Source organism: Trypanosoma cruzi, genomic scaffold (assembly GCF_000209065.1).
Source record: "Trypanosoma cruzi strain CL Brener 1047053517087 genomic scaffold, whole genome shotgun sequence".
NCBI lineage: Eukaryota > Euglenozoa > Kinetoplastea > Trypanosomatida > Trypanosomatidae > Trypanosoma > Trypanosoma cruzi.
This window is the reverse complement of record NW_001849447.1, coordinates 118,613-137,659: the sequence shown is the minus strand read 5'-3', so window position 1 is coordinate 137,659 and position 19,047 is coordinate 118,613. Positions and strand designations below refer to the sequence as shown.

At 42.6% G+C, this 19,047-nt stretch overlaps 8 protein-coding genes across 8 annotated transcripts, besides 23 other annotated features; all 8 read left to right on the top strand.

The window, feature by feature from the left end:
* Positions 1–19,047: a sequence feature (heterozygous, non-Esmeraldo-like haplotype).
* On the top strand, positions 749–3,061 carry Tc00.1047053511269.70 (calpain-like cysteine peptidase, putative; the record flags this gene model as incomplete). Its single annotated transcript, XM_804363.1, has 1 exon — positions 749–3,061. One exon carries the CDS (start codon positions 749–751, stop codon positions 3,059–3,061), a length of 2,313 nt encoding a protein of 770 aa, XP_809456.1.
* Positions 3,080–3,118: a microsatellite.
* Positions 3,124–3,144: a sequence feature (AT_rich).
* Positions 3,179–3,217: a sequence feature (T-rich).
* Positions 3,289–3,332: a microsatellite.
* Positions 3,371–3,410: a sequence feature (AT_rich).
* Positions 3,484–3,558: a microsatellite.
* Tc00.1047053511269.60 (vacuolar protein sorting complex subunit, putative) lies at positions 3,622–6,375 on the top strand (the record flags this gene model as incomplete). The annotated part of the gene is made up of 1 exon (XM_804362.1): positions 3,622–6,375. One exon carries the CDS (start codon positions 3,622–3,624, stop codon positions 6,373–6,375), a length of 2,754 nt encoding a protein of 917 aa, XP_809455.1.
* Positions 6,430–6,470: a sequence feature (AT_rich).
* Positions 6,778–6,801: a microsatellite.
* On the top strand, positions 6,860–7,873 carry Tc00.1047053511269.50 (protein kinase A catalytic subunit, putative; the record flags this gene model as incomplete). Its single annotated transcript, XM_804361.1, has 1 exon — positions 6,860–7,873. The coding sequence occupies one exon, from the start codon at positions 6,860–6,862 to the stop codon at positions 7,871–7,873; it is 1,014 nt and encodes a 337-aa protein (XP_809454.1).
* Positions 7,994–8,014: a microsatellite.
* Positions 8,146–8,282: a sequence feature (A-rich).
* Positions 8,324–8,366: a microsatellite.
* Positions 8,785–8,809: a microsatellite.
* Positions 8,837–8,913: a microsatellite.
* Positions 9,171–9,213: a sequence feature (CT-rich).
* Positions 9,230–9,288: a sequence feature (A-rich).
* Positions 9,665–9,687: a sequence feature (AT_rich).
* Tc00.1047053511269.40 (phosphodiesterase, putative) lies at positions 9,786–11,912 on the top strand (the record flags this gene model as incomplete). Its single annotated transcript, XM_804360.1, has 1 exon — positions 9,786–11,912. The coding sequence occupies one exon, from the start codon at positions 9,786–9,788 to the stop codon at positions 11,910–11,912; it is 2,127 nt and encodes a 708-aa protein (XP_809453.1).
* Positions 9,874–9,902: a microsatellite.
* Positions 9,904–9,948: a microsatellite.
* Positions 12,337–12,360: a sequence feature (AT_rich).
* Positions 12,421–13,314, top strand: Tc00.1047053511269.30 (hypothetical protein, conserved; the record flags this gene model as incomplete). The annotated part of the gene is made up of 1 exon (XM_804359.1): positions 12,421–13,314. The coding sequence occupies one exon, from the start codon at positions 12,421–12,423 to the stop codon at positions 13,312–13,314; it is 894 nt and encodes a 297-aa protein (XP_809452.1).
* Tc00.1047053511269.20 (methyltransferase, putative) lies at positions 13,661–16,156 on the top strand (the record flags this gene model as incomplete). Its single annotated transcript, XM_804358.1, has 1 exon — positions 13,661–16,156. One exon carries the CDS (start codon positions 13,661–13,663, stop codon positions 16,154–16,156), a length of 2,496 nt encoding a protein of 831 aa, XP_809451.1.
* Positions 15,752–15,797: a microsatellite.
* Positions 16,425–17,360, top strand: Tc00.1047053511269.10 (hypothetical protein, conserved; the record flags this gene model as incomplete). Its single annotated transcript, XM_804357.1, has 1 exon — positions 16,425–17,360. The coding sequence occupies one exon, from the start codon at positions 16,425–16,427 to the stop codon at positions 17,358–17,360; it is 936 nt and encodes a 311-aa protein (XP_809450.1).
* Positions 17,481–17,502: a microsatellite.
* Positions 17,783–17,821: a microsatellite.
* Tc00.1047053511269.4 (ras-related protein rab-5, putative) lies at positions 18,482–19,047 on the top strand (the record flags this gene model as incomplete). Its single annotated transcript, XM_804364.1, has 1 exon — positions 18,482–19,047. A coding segment is annotated over one exon (566 nt), but the record flags the coding sequence as incomplete, so codon positions are not given.

Below are 19,047 nucleotides of genomic sequence, written 5' to 3'. Positions count from 1 at the left end.
GTGGAAGTGTGAAGAAGAACCACCACCCCGGAAAAGGAGGCCGCAGCGGAGGGCGCGAAACGCACACTTTATGCAGCCGCCCCTGCAGGCGCGGTGGCTCGATGATCCGCCGCTGCCAAAAACCAGTAAAATAACAAATCAGCAAATCATTAGGCCAATTAATCCGACAACAAAGAGAATTAAAAAAAGGCGCCTTCCCGGAGCATCGATTTCACGCCGCATCCGTGAGGGGCGTCGTGCCTCCTCGCCGCGTGGAGGCGCTGTTGGCGACGGAGCCGTTCCACTTCAAGGAAAAACCGCGCCAACTTTTTCGTGAAGCGCGGCTTCCTCGCTTCCTCAGTGTTCAGTCCATGTGTTCCCCGGGCGCCCGCAGAGCCGGGCATCGGAGTAGATGCAGAACTGTCTCCTCGCGCTGTTCATGCGGGCCGGTTCTCACAATGTCAGGTCGACCTCCGTGGCGTGCTGTGCGGTGGTGGGTCGGTCCGTCACCGCTGCGGCGCCAAAAGCCGCATGCTGCACAGCGAAATTCGACCGGTGGTGATCCCATCGGGGTGTTGTCGCCGAGTGAGTTGCGCCTTCTCGGCGGCCTGACCTCTTTGCCATCATGGAATCGGCGACGGTATTGTATTTATGAACGGATGTGGGTTAAGCTTGTTGGCGTGCGAAAGAAGCCGCGCAAAAAATTTTTGACAGATTTGGCTGTGGCGATGGCCGTTGTCGCACAATTGGTTCTTTTTTTCCTGTGCGGATGGCCTTTTTTTTTTGTTTCTTACTTGCCTTTTTTTACCGAAGTTCGAAGTGTATGTGCTTACTTTCCGTGCTGGGTGAATATCGGCAAATTTGCGAAGAGCTGGGATTACAGCCGCTTTTGGCGCTAGAGAAAGCGTTTGCAGCATCTCCCGAGAAGATCGATCTTAGTTTACTTATTGTCTCGTCTAAGCACTTTGAATCCCTTATTAAACTGTTGGAGAGACGGGATGACATTGAAAGGGTGGATCTTAGTGGTATAAAAATAACTATGACTCAGCTAGTCCGATTATTTTCTGTTTTGAGTGATGGCTGTGTGAAGGAACTTATTCTTAGAAATGTGCATCTTGGGATTCAAGGCGGAGAAGCTGTAAGGAAGCTATCTATTGCTTGCGATGACCTAATTTACGTTGATCTTATGGGTACATTATTACCTGAATACTTGGAAGCTTCCATTAAGACACAAGTGGAAATGAATAATATTTGTTTTCAAAAGAAAATGCAATATTGGCAAAAAGCTGTGGAACCCGAAGCTCCGAGATCATGGCGCTGGCGAGTCGAGTCCTGGACTGAAGAAAACGAAACTGAACCGAAGAAACCAGTAGTAAAATCAATGCAGAATGATTCCCTTTGGGGAATTGCACGTTCTGTTATGGAAGGAGGCGTTCTCTTTACAGATAAGGAATTTCCACCTGAAGAAGCCTTGAAAAATCCTAATGTAACGTGGATTAGGGTAAGTAGTCTTCTGACTGAAGCAAAGAAACGCGAATGTTGTTGTGTGGGAGAAAAGCCCCTATATCATTCTAGGTACAATGATACAAAGAATTTTTGCGCAGCTCTTAATGTGGTGCAACAATTTCATCATCTTAGCAAGCAACTCTGTGTAAGACGACTTCCAAATTTGGGACTTTTTGCGTTTTGTTTTTGCATAAGATCTTCTTTGGTTACTGTTATTGTGGATGACCAAATTCCTTTTTTAAACGGTGAACCTGCTGGGATTCATCACGGTAGAGATTCTGATGATTACTGGGGTTGCTTGGTGGAAAAGGCATTTGCTAAGCTTTATGGTGGATACGATAATATTTCTGGTGTAACTTTTGGTTCTGCTCTTTCGCAATTAACTGGTGGAATTACTTTTGCAATTGATTGGAAATTTTTGAGACAGAAATTTACGGAAACTGAATTGTTTCGATTTCTGAGAGATCTAACAAATTCAAAAAAAATTTTATCTGCTCGTCTTATTCCTCGTAATTCAATGGCGATGCTTTCTGCAAAAGAAAAAGGTATTGAACCCTATATGTCATATGTTGTAGCAGCTACTGAAGCACATCGGGATGAAAAGCCACACCCTTCATATATGGTACAGCTTTCGTGTCCAAATAAATTAGAGTGTGAAGATACTTTTTTTATCTCTTATTCAAAAATGGAGTCTGTTTCTGGCCTTCCACGGTATTGGATAGGTTTTGAGGATTTTTTGACGTATTTTGACAAAATATGTCTTCTTCTTTGGCCTCGAAATGATCCATTGACGAATCATAAGAATGTTGTAGAACACATATGTGAGTGTTCTGGGGGAACAGATAGCTCTTCAAAATTTGCCACGAATCCCTCTTTTTTGCTAACAAATATGGGGAAACCACAATCTGAAATCATGATTGTTCTGAGAAAAAGCGATGATTATACCGCAAATCGTTCAGATTGGATTCAATTACATGTACACAAAGTAAATGATAATGGAAATGAAATCGAACGACGGTATGATATATGTTCAAGAAATGCTTTGCTATGTACCGAAAAACTTTATGATGAAGAAGTCGCCTTTGTTATACGTTTAAGAGAAAATGAACGTTTGCAAATTACGGCATCGGCTTCTTCTCGATGTATATGTACTTTAACTGCAACCTCAACGGATAGATTTCAAATAAATCCTTTTCCATCTTTTTATGAATGTACGATAGAGGGTGTTTTAACCAAGAGGGATGTTTTAAATTCTTCACTGGTCTTAACAAACACTAGCCAAGAAAAGGTTGAAAAAATTGTGGTGGCACTTTCTCAAGAACCTGTAAGGAAAAGAACTCATTCTGTCGGTTTGGAGCTTTGGGTAAATCCAGATTTTTGTTGTGAAGATGGTCGTCCTCACTTTGTCACCGAATTTCGGAGAGATGTTCTTGTGGTTTTTTGCTTTGATTTATGTGTTAAACCCAATGATAAAATAAATATTATTCCATTAACGAAGAAGCACTCGGAAAATGTGCCCTTTGCCATGAGTGTTTATTCTTCAGTCCCTTTAGAAAGAGAAAACAAAATGATCTGATTTTCTCTTGAAAGATTCTTATTTTATTTATTTTTTTTTTATTTTATTTATTTTATTAGAAGTATTATTATTATTATTTTATTCTACGGTGGCAAAACTAATAATACTAATACTTCTAATAAAATAAATAAAATAAAATGAATTAAGTAAAATAAATAATTGGAATTTTTTTCTTTTGGTAACGATATTTTAGTTTTTTTTGTTCATTTTGTATTGTGTGTATATTATTTATTTATTTATTTATTTTATTTTTATTTTTATTTTTATTTTTTACAATTAAATTTATGAAAATATTCAAACAATGGAAAGAAAAAAATAATAATAACTTTTTTAAAAATATATATATTTTGTTTGCGTTAGGGAAATTTAGATGCATATATACATACACAGGTAAAGGGGGAAAAACCAACACAAAGAGATTTATAATAATAGCAAGAATAACAATAATAGCACGAATAATAATAATAATAATAATAATATAAAAAAAAAAATAACAAGAACCAAAACCGGCTTTTCTTTGTTTATTATTATTTCATTGGGAGGGGTGAAATTGAAGGGAAATGGTATATCAACGAGGCTTTGTGAGGACATCAAGAGCTGGAGTTTGGATAGCTCTTACTAGGGAAACTGTGGTGCGATTAATTGATTTTGACGATTTATTGTGGGGATTGAAAACGGGTTTGTCCGAGTTAAAAGTTGCTTATTGTACCGCAGGTGGTCCCCTAGCATTATATTGCGGGGAACGCTTTGATTTGAACGAGGGTGGAAATGCTATTTGTTTTTATAATGCAAGAGGGGCGCCACACCCTGTGAAGTCGCATATTCAGTTGAATGGTATGGAAAGTGTTTTCTTCATGTGCTGGAATGAATGTAATGATCATCTCATTATTTTGTTGAACACAGGGGAAGTACGATTTTTTAATTTGGCGGGAGAAATTGTTGCATCATCTATCAAGGTTCCGGTTGGATTATTATGTGTTAGCACAGCAAATGGAATCGCTCTATTGGTTGATGATGGGGAGCCTCATGTGATTCTATTGGAATATCATTCTAGTGGGGAATATAGAAAATTTTTCTTGAAACTTCCTCTGGTATTTCAGAACCAAAAACCGACGGTAATGTTGGCCATTCCAAAACAATTTAGTGATACTGGTTACACTGAACTGTTTATACCTTTTCTATCGAATGAAAATGTATCTAGTTTTTTTCATTGTGTCTTTTATAATAATCCTCGATGTTTTGACCTTCGTTTATCTGTGGGTGGAGGTAGTGTGGTTCATATGGCACTCTCCCCAAATGGTCAATCGATTGCCTTTTTGGTTCGGGATGGAACGCTCTGCGTTGCCTCACGCTCATTTGAAGATGTTACACGTTTGATCAATATTGAAATGGACGTTATGCCAGTTCAATTTCTTTGGTGTGGGGATAAATGCATTACATACTTGCATTTGGCTAGACAATTTGATGAAAATGCTGAGTTTCCAACAAGATTAACATTAGTCAATGTGGATGATCCGGATCAGTCGGAGTTTTTGAATGATATCCCTTCTTCTCCTTATTTGTTTTCCGAGTGTGATGGTATTCGGATTTTTTCATCAGATGCGTATCAATTTCTTCAGGTTGTTTCGGCACCAAGTCGTCGTATTTTTTCTGTGGGATCTCGGGCCAATTCTGCACTGCTATTGCTTGCGTTTGATGAGTTTATGTGTGGTGGTACATCTTCTGTAAAAATGATTCGAGATCTACAAAGGAACCCCGCTGAAATGAATGAGGCAGTGAATGATTGTATTGCGGCTGCTGGATTTGAATGGAATATCTCACAACAAAAAAGATTGATGCGGGTTGCTGCTTTTGGGAAATCATTTTGTTCAATGTATGAATCCGATTTTTTTGTCAATATGACCCGAAGACTACGCGTTTTGAATGCCTTACGCAAAAGCAAAGTAGGTATGTTGATGTCACAGGCACAGTTTTTATCTTTGGAAGGGGATCGCTTGTCTGAAAGACTTTTACAAATGTGCCATCATCAATTGGCGTATTATATATGCGATTTTCTAGGATTCAACACCAGAAGAGTGATGATGGAATGGGCTTTGGCGAAGTTAACCAAACCTTTTTTTAGTGTGACGGAAGAAAAACGAACGGCATTGGATGTGATTGAAAAACTGAAGGAACTGAAACAAAATTCATTTGCTGAAATTGCTTGTAAATTATATGTAAAACAAAAAAAACACGCCGCCTTGTTACTTTTAGAGGCCGAAAAAGTTGCCTTACAACAGATACCAAAATTACTGGATATCAATCAACCCGAACTTGCTCTTCAGAAAGCCGTTACGAGTGGAGACACAGATCTGATATTTACAGCTATGATGTACCTTATCTCTCACCAGGGTATCGAGGCTCTTCCTCTCTTAATGAGCGATTTGACTACGGAAAAGATTTTTCTTTTATATGCCACTTTTTCTGAAATCCATCGAGAGCTTCTTATGGAACATCATAAAACACATCCGGAACACAAAACTTATATGGATATTTTAAATTACTTGAGGGAGGAAGAAGGTGTGAAACAATCACTTTTGAAAAAAAACAGCAATTGGGAGATATTACAACAGAAAAAACTAACTGCCATTGAAAATGTTGCTATTTCAGTTAAACGAGAAATTCCTGGCGGCTTTTCTAATAGTGCTATTGTAAGAAACGCGCTTCCTCATGCTGTGGTTCTTAGTGGGTTTTCTACATCTTCTCAAACAAATGAGAATTGGGTTCGTTTACATATGCAACTTTTGGATGAACAGACAAAACTAGTAAGAGAGTATAATGATAAACGCTTTCTTAATGCGAGTGTCAAGCGAATGATTGTTCTTTGCCATGAGCATGGCTGTGATGGGGTGGCAGGGCGTCTTAAGAGAGAATTTGGCGTTTCTGACAAGATGCATTGCTGGTCCATGCTAGATGCATACACAACGATGTCACAGTGGGGACTCATTGATCAACTGGGTGACGTTAAAAATAAGAACAAGCCTGTCATTGGAGCCTCTGCCTTTATCAATACACTACTTGCTTGTGGGCGTCAGGAACAAGCCAAGCAATATATACACAAGATCCCCCAAATTGAACAGCGAATGGAATATTATCTATTGTGTAGTGATTGGGAAGGAGCTGGAGCCGATTGCCGTCGTCATGGTGAGCCGGACTTACTTACACAACTGAAGGATCGGGTAAAAGGGGATGCTTCCGCAGTGCAACTTATTGAAAAGGGGTGGAATTCTGTTCAAGAGTCAGGGGCGGTAAGGTTGGCTAAGTTATTTGCTTAGAGCTTGGATTTTATTGTTGTAATGCATGATTGTGACGAAGATATATTCCAGAGGTAATTATTTATTGTTTTTTTATTTTTATTTTTTATTTTTTTGCTATAATAGCGCGTGTGAGTGAGTGTTTCTGGAGAGGTGTAGGAGCATTGAATTTATTCTTATATGCGTATATATATTTTACTTACCTTGGTTGATAAGTTTTAGGAAGTTTTCTTTGTGAAGGCAACGCATTACGAAATTTATATCCATTGAGGACCAAGAAAAATAAAGGAGGGATTGGTTGCAAATCCAGCGGTATATAGGTAGAGTTGAAAGGCTTTTTTCTTCAGTGCTTGACCCTTAAAAAAAAAAAAAAAATAGTCGTGATATATTGATCTGTACATCTGCCTCAACAGACGATTGTCAATATATATATATATATATATATATTGTTTATTGATATTGTGTGGCCGTGGAGATAAGGAGCGACAGTGAGGGGAGGAGCAGGATGAAGGCTGGTACGACCGTTACAAAGGAGGAGGTGGCCGAATGGCAGCTTCATGATTTAGAGTTAGGCGAAACGATAGGCACTGGAACCTTTGGTCGTGTTCGCCTTTGTAAGCACAAAACATCTGGGAAATATATGGCGCTAAAAATTCTCAAAAAGCAGGAGGTGCTGCGCATGAAGCAAGTGGAACATATTTTGGCAGAGTCAAGTATTTTACAGGAGCTTAATCATCCCTTTATCGTAAACATGCTCAAGGGCTTTATGGACAATGACCGTTTGTACATTCTTCTTGAGTACGTGGTAGGTGGTGAGCTTTTCACGCATCTGCGAAAAGCCGGAAAATTTCCCAATGATGTCGCAAAGTTTTATTCTGCAGAAGTGATTTTAGCATTTGAGTATCTTCACAACTGCAACATCGTGTACCGCGACCTAAAACCGGAAAATCTGTTATTGGATGCACAAGGAAACATTAAAATCACCGACTTTGGGTTTGCCAAGCGTGTGACCGAACGCACGTTTACGTTGTGCGGCACCCCAGAGTATCTGGCTCCGGAAGTCATTCAAAGCAGAGGCCACAATAAAGCTGTGGATTGGTGGGCGCTTGGCATTTTATTGTATGAAATGCTGGTTGGTTATCCGCCGTTTTTTGATGAGAGTCCCTTTAAAATATATGAAAAGATTCTGGAGGGCAAGCTGCAATTTCCGCGTTGGGTTGAGGCACGGGCGAAGGATCTTATCAAGGGTCTGCTGGTGCTTGAGCCCACAAAGCGCCTTGGCTCGCTGAATCGTGGCACCCAAGACGTTAAGCGACACAAATTTTATAGCGGAGTAGATTGGGATATACTTTTACAGAAAAAGGTAACACCGCCCATTCCTGTGCGGCTAAATAAGGAAGGGGATACGCGCTACTTTGACCGCTATCCAGAGAGTCCCCGCCATCCGTTGCCACCTCTGACGGCAAAACAACAAGAGATGTTTGCAGGGTTTTGTGACGGAGAGTATACCAAAGCGTAATGCACCGTCTTTTTACCATGGTTGCCATTTCCAAAACATGCTTCCAAAGAACGAAAAAAAAAAAAAGAGCAATGACCAGGAAGAGAAGAGAAAACAAGAGAGTCGACATCATTTTTGGCCAAAAAAAAAAAAAAAAAAAAACGAGATCTGAGGGCTTTTTTCAAGTTGTGTTGAATTTCCGAGGGGACAAGGAGGTGGAGCGGCACGGGGCTTCCCACTGCTGCACTTAAGAGACATGAAACTTGTCACTCTCCGACGTGTTTTAGTGGTGATTTTATTTTATTTTCTTTTTGTTGTTGTTGTTTGCATTCGTATCGTCTTTTTTTTTTTTTTGCGGTCGCTGCAGCCTTCAATTTCTTCTTGCTTTTTTTTCCCCCATGTTTTTTTTTTTTTTCCTTTTTTTTCATTTATGCTTGCAGTGATGTGTGACTCAGCACTGAACTGTTGATGTTTCTTTTTTTTTTCTTCCGAGTTTTTTTTTTTTTCTTTTTTTGCTGTTTTATTTATTCTCTTGTTCTTCCTTTAGGTGCCGTCTTCTTTTTTTTTTTTCTTGCGTTTTCGCCCAATTTTTTCTGGGGGGAGGGGCACACGAAAGAGTGTGGGCTGCATTGGGGGGAACCGGATGAGTCGGTTTGTGTAACCAGTAAATAAACGGTCAACAAAAAACAACAACAAAAAAAAAAAAAAGAGAGGGAGCGAGAGAGGTACAATGACAAAACGGTATAAATAAGATTTAATGGAAGATCACCTCATTCTTTTTATAGGCCAGCAATTTTTTATACGCACATTTATACGATATAATTTCTTATTTTATATTCTATCAATGTTATATATATCTATTATATGTACATAATTACATGGTCGTATATAATCTTTTTAATTCTGGGTTTGTCTCTCTCTCCCTCTCTCCATTTTTTTTTTTTTTTTTTTTTTTTTGTGTGTGTGTGGGAGGGGTGCTGGAGTCATATACATATGTATATTTATATGACGGGAACAAGTACATATGCATGAACGGGGCATATATGCATACATGTATATGTTTATTTGAAAGAATAAAATAATCATGTAAATACGAAATATATGGCGTAAATCAAGGATTGACGTCAATGGAGCAAATTTAATTTAAACAATTCGTGAGTATGATGTAAAGGAAAAGAATAAAAAATAAACAGAATTGAAAATAGATGTGGAGTGAATGTATCTAAGGTCTGCGATTGCTGCTATTAGGAGAGACAGTATTGACATGCACTAGTTTTGATTGATAGGTTTGAACCCCAAGTGTGTAAATTTTAGTCTAAAAGAAAAAAAAAAAAAATGAGGGAAAGATGAGAAGAAAGAAAAGTAGTTATGAAAATCTTTCATTTTTTTTTGTTGTTGTTGTTTTTGCTGTTGCTTTTCTTGTGCTTTTTTTTTTTTCCTTCTGTACATGCAATTATAAATAAACTTGATAAATCTTTTGTGTATATGTCTACTAGTTACCCAAGCTTTCTCTCATCTTTTTGTCTCTTATTTCCACTTTTGGGCGTATTTTTGACTCCTGATGTTTCTCTTTATTGACCGTTGACAAAGTGCATACTTTCAATTCCACCTTGTCATTTTCTCTTCCTTTTTCTCTCCTTTTGTGTGTGCGTGAGTTTAATTGGGTAGGGCGGGAGGGGGAGCTAAGCAGAGGTTGGGAGCGGCTCTCCACGTGCCGCTGCGGAAGAACTCAAATACACAAACTTCTCTTCGTGCAGTCTCAAATTGCCGTTGAAGTGGAAATTCGGCTCACACACGCGTTGAAACTTTAGCTTTTTTTTTTTTTTTTAATTATACGTTTTATTTTGCGCCTTCACCCACGCACACCCCCCTCCCTCCCTCCCCCCGACTGCCTGTCCTGGCCAGATGCACAGCCCGCATTTCCACTGAGGGGATGAATATCCCAAGTGAGTCAGATGTGTGGATGAGAGAAGAAAAGAAAAAGAAAAAAATTGTTCCAATTAATTTGTTTTCTTCTTTTATTATTTTCATTATTATTTTTATTTTTATTGCATACATACACACACACACACGCACACACAATATACACACAAACAAAGCTACGGAAAAGGAAACATTTGGGAATTCAAAAGCGACAGGAGACGACTGGGGCAAACAAAATAAAAGAAGTCAACAACACGGAAACGGAATCGCGGCTGGGATGCTAACAGAGCTGCATGGATGCTCCAGTTTGTTCGTGACAACGACTGATCGATGCTCAATCATGGCGAAAATGAATGAAGAGGCGGAGTGTTTCTGCGTCAGCGTTGTAATGCCGAGTGGTGTGTGTTACCAAGACGAGTTTGACGAAGAAGGTCTTTGCAATGTGAAGGAGACTCTTGGGGAACACGTCAGCTGGGCGCGCTTCTTCAGTGTGGTCCGTGAGGCCTTCAACAATGGCCAGGTCACGGTACAGAAGGCAACGGATGCTTCTGTGGAAGTGATGTGCCATGCCGACGCCAGCGGGGAGGGTGCTGGAGTTTGTGGGGCGGAGTTTAATGTGAGTAAAGTGGATGTGTCTGTTCTGCCAACTATCGAGAAGGGACTTGTCGATCTTTATCAATTTCAGGCCCATCCAAATACTCAGGAACAGAAACTGAAAAAGTTGACCGAGGAGGTTGCTCAGCTGAAAATAAAGACGGATCAGTTGGAAAAGGAGGCTTGTTTCCTGAAGGAAATTGCCCATAGGCGAAGAAAATTGGACATATACAACATCCAGCGAATCAAGCAGCTACGGGAAGAGGTGACCAATTACGAAGGAATTTATGAGTGCGCTCATAGAGCAACAAAGGGTGAAGCAACCACAAACATGAGCCACAGGAGCAGCACGCAAGCACGACACAAGGGCCGTATTCGACAACCGCTTGGAGAGAAGGAGTGCGCGGCGTATGATCCCGAACTTCTTTGCCTCATCAAAAGTCGCTGGATGACCCTGTCTGGTATAGACGCGGGTCCATCATGTAATCGTGTTATTGTGCCTTCTCCGTCACCAGGCGTTTCGAACCAAACCCCTGTTTTTGGTAATAAACAACAAGAAGTTGTATGGGAAGCTATGAATAAATTGGATGCGTGGGATTATAACGTCTTTGAGGTTCAACAGACCATGTCTGGAGATGATTTTGCGTCTTTGCATCATCAACCAAATGGTGGTTCTCTTTTTATAACCATGTACGCACTGCTAATCAAATATAGTTTTCTTTCCAAGTTTAACATTGATGAACAGATTGCATTGAACTGGATCAGTTGTGTAGAGGCTGGGTATAATGGCAATCCGTATCACAACTCTATGCATGCAGCGGATGTTCTTCACATCACACACTACATACTAAGCAAAGGGGGAATGATAGAGCGTTGTCAATTATCAGACCTGCAGGTGTTTGCAGCCCTTTTTGCGGCAGCTATCCACGATTACAATCACCCTGGTGTCAATAACAACTTTCATATCAAGACACAAACTTATAGCGCAATAGTTTACAATGATCGAAGTGTACTTGAAAATGCGCATGTTTCTAGTGTTTTTGAACTGATGAAGAATCCGCGATTTAACATTCTTGAGAGTTTTTCTGAGGACCAACAAAAAGAAATCCGGGAAACTGTTATTGAGATGGTGTTGGCTACAGATATGAGTTTGCACGGGAAGCACATTGCGCACTTTAATGACCGCCTTGAGGAGCACGCTTCCTTTACGGAACGCGAAAATCAAAATCTGGCCTTAGTCATGGCGTTGAAAATGGCTGATATCTCCAACTGTGGCCGGCCACTTGAAATTTACCTCAAATGGAGCTCAAAGTTATCGGATGAGTTTTATCTTCAGGGGGATCGGGAAAGGAATCTCGGCGTGCAGTGTAGTCCGTTCATGGACCGCATGGAGCCTGCTCTCGCCAAAGGCCAGATTTTATTCATAAATTATATTATTATTCCATTTTTTGAGAAAATGGCGGTATTTTTGCCCAAAATGCGTCTTGCGGTGGAGTGTGCTGAGAGTTGCAAGGCATATTGGCTAAAATCTGGACAGGGATGAGAGTTGGATTTTTTGCGACGAAAAGGGAGAGGACGGGTAAATGCAAACAATTTCCCTCTTTCTTCTAAATATTCTTTTCGCCCCCCTCTCTTGTTTATTTATTTTTCTCTGTGTATGTTCTTTTTTTGTTTTTTGTTTTGTCTGCTTATTTTGTCCTTGGGTCTTCACCCCTGTCATTATGTAAAATGAGTATTGAATATATGGTGCTGCCATTGGAATTGGCTTGGGAGAGGCGAGGGGTGCTGTGATGGGTGTCCGCAATGCCGTGCATTCACCCACCCAAGCACTCTTATTTCTCCAATTGTTTTTTTGTTTAATCTTGTTGAATTTCAAAAACGGGAGCGCAAAAAGATGAGCGCAGCCGATAATTAAAGAGCTGGACATTAGGATCCTTTTGCCACTTTTGTTCTATCTCATTGCCTTCTTTTTATTTTATTTATTTATTTTTGTATGCCTTCTCTGCTTCTGTTTTTATGATTCCTCATAGATTTTACCCAAGGGAGTTAAGATGAGTTCTCACCTGTCGGAGCTGTGCAAGGCCAGCGAGGTTGGTCCCATCATAGAGCGTCTTAAGCAGGTATACCCGGAGCGCCCCAACTTGGGCTGTGATTATGATGATGATGATGCGTTTCATTTGGCTTCTGGCTTTACGAGAGAAGTTCATGAGCAGATGCGATACACGTTTGAGGGCATTTGGGGGTACCAGGATGACGATGGCAGGACTCCCCTTCACTGGGCGGTAGCCATGCGGAATTTTTCTCTAGCTGGCACACTCATGAAGGCCCCCTACTTTTCTCTGGTTTTCAGCGAGGATCACGACGGCGCATCGCCGTTTATAACAGCCTGCATGGTTGGTGCACCCGAAGAGTTTCTGAAGGAACTCCTGACGACAGCGGCGGCGCAGAGAAGCTGGAAGTTGACCCAGGAGCAAGAGAGCATAGATAGTAAACAAGAGCATGTTACGGCGGATGTGAATTCAGGGGACACCAAATCCCTAGATGACTCTCTTATGAATCATAAGATAGCCATTCTGGATCAAGCTGACAACCTGGGGAATACGTCACTTTTATATGCTGCTGGGCGAGGGAATATTGCTATTGTGCGTTTTTTGTTGCAACTTGGGGCATCAATTGATCATCAGAATAAACGCGGACAGTCTGCACTTCATCGTGCCACGAGTCGCGGTACAAATGATGTAGTGGAGGAACTTGTAGTGACAAGTCGGAAGGTACATAGTGCTGCAGAACACCGTCGTTGGATGAATTTGCAAGACTACCATGGCGACACCGCCTTATTTTACGCCTCGATGGACAATAACGAAGAGCTGGGCCGCTATCTGTTACGTCACGGTGCTGACCGCGAGATAAGAAATAAGGAAGGAAAGGCGTTTTGGGAGGTCTAATCTCTTCCTGTTCTTTTATTACCATTTTGATGGTTTAGAAGAAGTGCCTTGTTTGCGGTGGTTCCTATTTAAATTATATTGCCCATAGTGTTTTATGCACATGTATTTCTTGTGCTGTCACTGCATTGGTTTTGTGTGTCTTTTTTTTTTTGTGTTTGTTGGGGGCTTTTTTTTTTTTTTCATTATGTGTCCGTTTGTATGATTATTTAGTTGGGGCGAAGGAATTAGGGGAGGGCGCGTGTCTTGCAGGTTGTTGGGAACGCAGGAGCTGGAGTGAGGAAGCTAGGAACAGCAACAGCAACAAAACACACACAAAAAAAAAAGAAAGAAAGGGGTGAATACACGAATGAATCGACGTGAAAGACGACGTAAGCGGGAGCGTGAAAGTCTACCACCCGCGCTTTCGGCTCTTATCACATGCATTTCCCCACAAACTGATCCTGCCGCGCCCTTGCGTTACCTGAAGAGCTTCTCAACACGAGAATCGGTTGACGTTGACGAAGAAGACTGCGTCTACGTGCTTGAGGGAGATGGATTAAATCGACTATGTGAGGGGCTTGGGAACGGGATATGCGCCAAAGATTTGTTGGCCGTTGCTCGTCGTGCGCCGCGCAGTCAATCAACAATTGAGAAGATCGATGTGACAGAGTTGTGCTTTGCGATTGCTCAGGTCATTGCTCCAGTGAATGTGCACGAGCGGCGACGAAATGTTGGGAGCACGGAACCTTTGGATGAAAATGCTCCGCTCATTAAGTACTACTCAAAGGGTCGTTTTGCCTCTCTCTTGGAGTGTGCCAACACAGAGGATGCCCAAGTTGAGTGGCAGAGGTTTATTGCTTGCATTTCCTCACCACTTCCAATGACTTTACGTGTACACCGAAATGAACGGACTTTAAAGCGTATTGCAGATGAGTTTTTGTTACATGACCCGATGCTGCGTGAGGTGGTGCATTCCGTATCTCCCTTGCTTCCTCCCAGTATAGGTCTCTACGGTTGTTCCCATGCTGTTTACCACACAGAACCTCGGGTTGAGTATATTTGTCGAACATTACACGCCGCCAGCGCGGTGTCTTTCCAGGAGGCTGTGTCGGTTCTTCCAGTTATGGTGGCGGATATCCATCCGCATCACGCAGTTTTGGACATGTGTGCTGCACCAGGAAGCAAAACACTACATGTACTTGATGAGATGTTGCAATACGGTTGGTCCACATATTCTGTTTCGCAGGGTGTATTCTTTGTAAATGAAAAAGATCGTATTAAGGCCACCCAAATATTGCCTGCTCGTTTAAAGCGTTTTCATGCGCCAAATGTGATTTGCACCCGTTGTGACGCCTCGCAATGGCCACGACTGTTTTATTCTTTTGAACGAGGATCTTCACTTGCAGAGAAGCGATTTGACCGTATTATTTGCGATGTTCCATGTAGTGGAGATGGCACAGTTCGCAAGGAACCAGCATCGGCGAGTTCTTGGAGTCCTGGATATGTCAAATCACTTGTGCCAACACAAAAGGCACTGCTGCGACGTGGATTGGATCTTCTCAAGGAGGGTGGGATTCTTGTTTACAGTACGTGTAGCATGAATCCAAAGGAAGACGAGGAAGTTGTGTGTGCGGGCTTGGAGTTATTTGGAGATACCGTGGAGCTTCTTGATGTTAATGCCATTTTAAGAGAAAAGGGTGCGTTGCTACACTCTGTTGGTGGCATTTTATCTCCCAACGTTGACCAGTTGCAAATAGCCACGTTACCTTTGACGTTTGATGGCCGAAAGGTTTTACGTGTTTTGCCCCATCGTGATGACACAGGTGGGTTTTTTGTTGCCGCTTTTCGTAAGCGATCGTTGCCAGATTGGGCCCCTCCCTTGTTGCTTCAGGAGAAGCTGAATCATTGGACAAAAGGGAAGTTTTGGGCCCCCGTAGGCAGAGATGATCCTGAATGGTGTAATATCGTTGAGTTCTACGGGATCAATCCGAATTGCTCTGACGCCTTTCAATACTACAATTCTACATTGGAGAAAAAGGAGGAGAACGTAGTGGGCTCCGGTCTCGTGCCTCTCTACCATTTGAACCCCAATGGTGCTGCGTGTCGGCGGATTGTTCTTGTGACGGTTGCCACCGCTCGCATGCTCTTTGAGACGCGGCCATACAAAGGCCCTGGTGTGGAGATTGTCTCCGTGGGTTCTCGCGCCTTTGAGGCGTACGATGGGAAATTTCTTTTAAATGCAAGGTGCCGCTGGCGGGTGGTTGTTGAATCCGCCTCATATCTCGCCTCGTTTATGCGAGCGCGTAAGATCGTACTGAATGCGACCCATCACCCGGAGCTTATACGTGAATTTCTTTCGAACGGATTTATTTGGTTACGGGATTATTGGCATGTCATTTTGCGTCAGGTATCCGTTGCTGCTTCTAATACCACTACTACTGCTAATACTTTGACCAGCAATAATAATAATAATAATAATAATAATAATAATAATAATAATAATACTGATGGTATTGGTAATAAAGGGACTTATTTGGGTGACGCCGCGGAGGATTTTACCTCGTTTGTTCGCAGTGATGGGCCACTTTACGAGCTTCTCAGATCCAAGGGATGGACGGAGTCATTGACGCAAGAAATTTGTCCCCTGCTCGCGGAAAACGTGTTGGTTGGAGGAGTTCTTGTTGGTCTTGTGGGTGGCAAGTTGGCAGGTGAAGAAGGCCCGTGGTGGCTTAGCGCGACAATCAGTAGCTCGAAACTTGAGCTAGCGGTGGATGTCTCACTTCGCACGTTTGGTCTTCTTGTTTTTTTGGGTTTCGATAAAAATAATACCATGCCAGGGGTTGGGGTCCCTATCGCAAAGTGAGTTTGTAAGACAAAGCAGCCCGGAAATTTCTGAATGTTACTCAGTGGAAATGGCTGGTAAAGAAAGGGTTAGGGTGTTTCTTTGTGATTGCCTGAGAACCACATATACCGTCGTTTTTTTTTTGTTTGTTTGTTTACAAAAGCGTTTATTTATTGCATGTATTTTTTATTTTTATTTTTGTTATGCTTTAATATCTATCTATATATACATTGCATTTGTTTTTCTGTTGTCTGCCCTTCCTTGAAAACGATAGGCGTCAAAGGACTGGATGCAGGTTGGGGTTGGCGATGATGAGTCGAAGCGTTGCACTTTTCAAGGCTGCACACAGGTAGATCCTCTTGCCTCTCGTTGTGTCCTTTGCGGTGATATGTTCTGCGCTTACCACACATCCGTGGCTGCCCACATGTGCCGCACGTTCAACGCCCAGAACGTTACCTGTCCTCTTTGCCACCAAGCCGTGTCACTGGAGCGTTCTGGGCAGCCAATAGATGAGGCCGTTTCGCGACACATCGATAGGGGTTGTCGCCCGGCTGCGTTGTTTTCGACCGGTATCAAGGAGCGGACAAACTACTGTAGCTACACGGATTGCAGAAATAACGCTGTGGCCTCCATCATTTGCGAGGACTGTGGCAATAGGTACTGTATTGAACATCGCGCTCCCGCGCGTCACCAGTGCCGAAAGGCTCGAACGCCAGCCGTTCCTGCATTATCACAGGCGATGTCAACCAAGCCGACGCTCTCTTCCGGCGCAGTCTCTCATTCCCATTCATCCCCGCAGAAGAATTTTCCGCGAAATACTCCCAGTACAGCTTTTGGGACCCGAGCTGAGGGCACCGTGACGCCACTGGTCCTTTTTGCTAAAGAATTTGGCGTTTCTCCATTCTTTATGCATTTTTCACGTCTGATGGTGGTGGGTCGGGCGCTGGATCTAGCCGTTGGTCAGGCGACTCTTGATAGTGCCGCTGTTGGCGCAGAGAAGGGGACGTGGGTGTTACATGTGGTACAGCGGCCACACAGTGCTGACGGGTATTCCGTGGTTGCTCCGCCTTTTTCTGCAACATTGAAAACGGCAGGTGTGGTGGATGGCTCAATCGTCTATATTGGGAAGAAGTCCGTGCAACCGGATGATTTGTTTAGTGAACTTGCCCCGCATCTTGCAAATAAATTCCACCGTGGGAAAGAAAAAAAATGTGCCTCCATGTGACTGGAGGATCCCACGGGAGAAAACTATATGGATTTGCTGGGGGGTATACCTTATAAACTTCATGCCATGGAGATTGGGGTTTGTGTGCTATTTTCACTCCCTCGCCTTTTCCTTTTTCTTTATATATATATATATATATATAGTTATTACGAGTGTTTATTTCCAACCCTTTTTGGAGAAATGGACTGGGGTTGGTGGCCGTTTTCGTTATACACACTCACTTTTTTTGTACCCAAAAGTTGGGATAGTTTTTGTGATGAATGCAGAGTTTTCAAGAGTGGAAAATTGGATGCTTTAGCGACTCCTATTTGCTGGTATTTTCTATTTCCAGTTCGGGGGGAGGAATAAACTCAAATTGAGAGACTGAAAGAATTGTCGTGCATAAAGGTCTTTGCCTTTTAACTATCTTATCACGGTGTTTGATTATTATTATTATTATTATTATTATTAGTGTTGTTGTTTAAACCTCTGGGAGGAATGTGCGAGCAGACGGGCCAAATAAATGAGTGGGTTTCCTGTGGATCCCCTGTGTTCATTTTATCCTGCACTTGGCTTTGTTCCGAGAGGTACCGCTGGAAGGCAGTGAGTGCGTCTTTTTTTTTTTTGTGCCAGTCATCCCGCCCACCCACTAACTATTGCCCTCCACGCCGAGGGAGCCCGGCGGCTGCAGGGCAGTTCAATGCTGCTGCTTTGTGAGTTTGCAATGGGTTTGGGGACCATACATGTGCCGTTCGAATCCATTGGGCTACTGCGGTGCGTGGGTGTGGCTGTTGGACAATTCTCGTCCGAATCTGGCAATCAAGTAGCACACAAACGACTTTTTGCCTCCCGCTGTTGTGTCGTCTCGCTTTGTAAAAGGAAAGGTGGGACGAGGCCTTGGCCAGACGCACATTTTATTTATTATTTTTTCTTCAGGTTTGAAGGTGTTGGGTGTGTTTTGGTTTCCATCAAAGAGTTGATTGTTGCTTTAGATTCACTCCTCTTTTTTTTTTTTTTTATTCCACTCTTAGATCCCAGCGTTGCTTTGCCAACTGGAAGAGGAAATCAAAAGCAATAAGGATAGGGAACAAAGAAGCACGAAGTACACAGGAAGAACTCAACTGCAGAAATAACAAAGCCGTATGATAGCGTCGGCAACGCCACACGCAGGATGTGAGACAGCCACTGCCAAGATTGTTTTGCTTGGTGAATCCGCCGTAGGCAAGAGCTCCATCGCACTGCGTTTTGCACGGAATGAGTTTTGTCCCAATCAAGAAACTACCGTTGGCGCTGCCTTTCTCTCGAGGACTGTGAGCGTGCCAAATTCTTCTTCCACGCAGGATTCTACCGCGTTTGGGGCTGTAAAGTATGAGATTTGGGACACGGCAGGGCAGGAGCGGTATCGTTCACTCGCACCCATTTATTACCGCGGTGCATGCGGGGCGTTGGTTGTTTATGATATCACAAGTGTGGATAGCCTCAAGAAGGCCCAGACGTGGCTACGTGAGTTACGCGCCAATGCGGATCCGACGCTGGCCATCTTTCTGCTGGGGAACAAAAAGGACCTGGAGTCGCTCCGGCAGGTTTCGCATGAAGATGGGAAAGCGCTCGCGCAGGAGGAAGGCGTAAATGGCTTCTTTGAAACATCCGCCAAAGAGAATGAGAATATTGAATTGGTATTTGTAGAACTTGCGCGAACGCTGCTCGA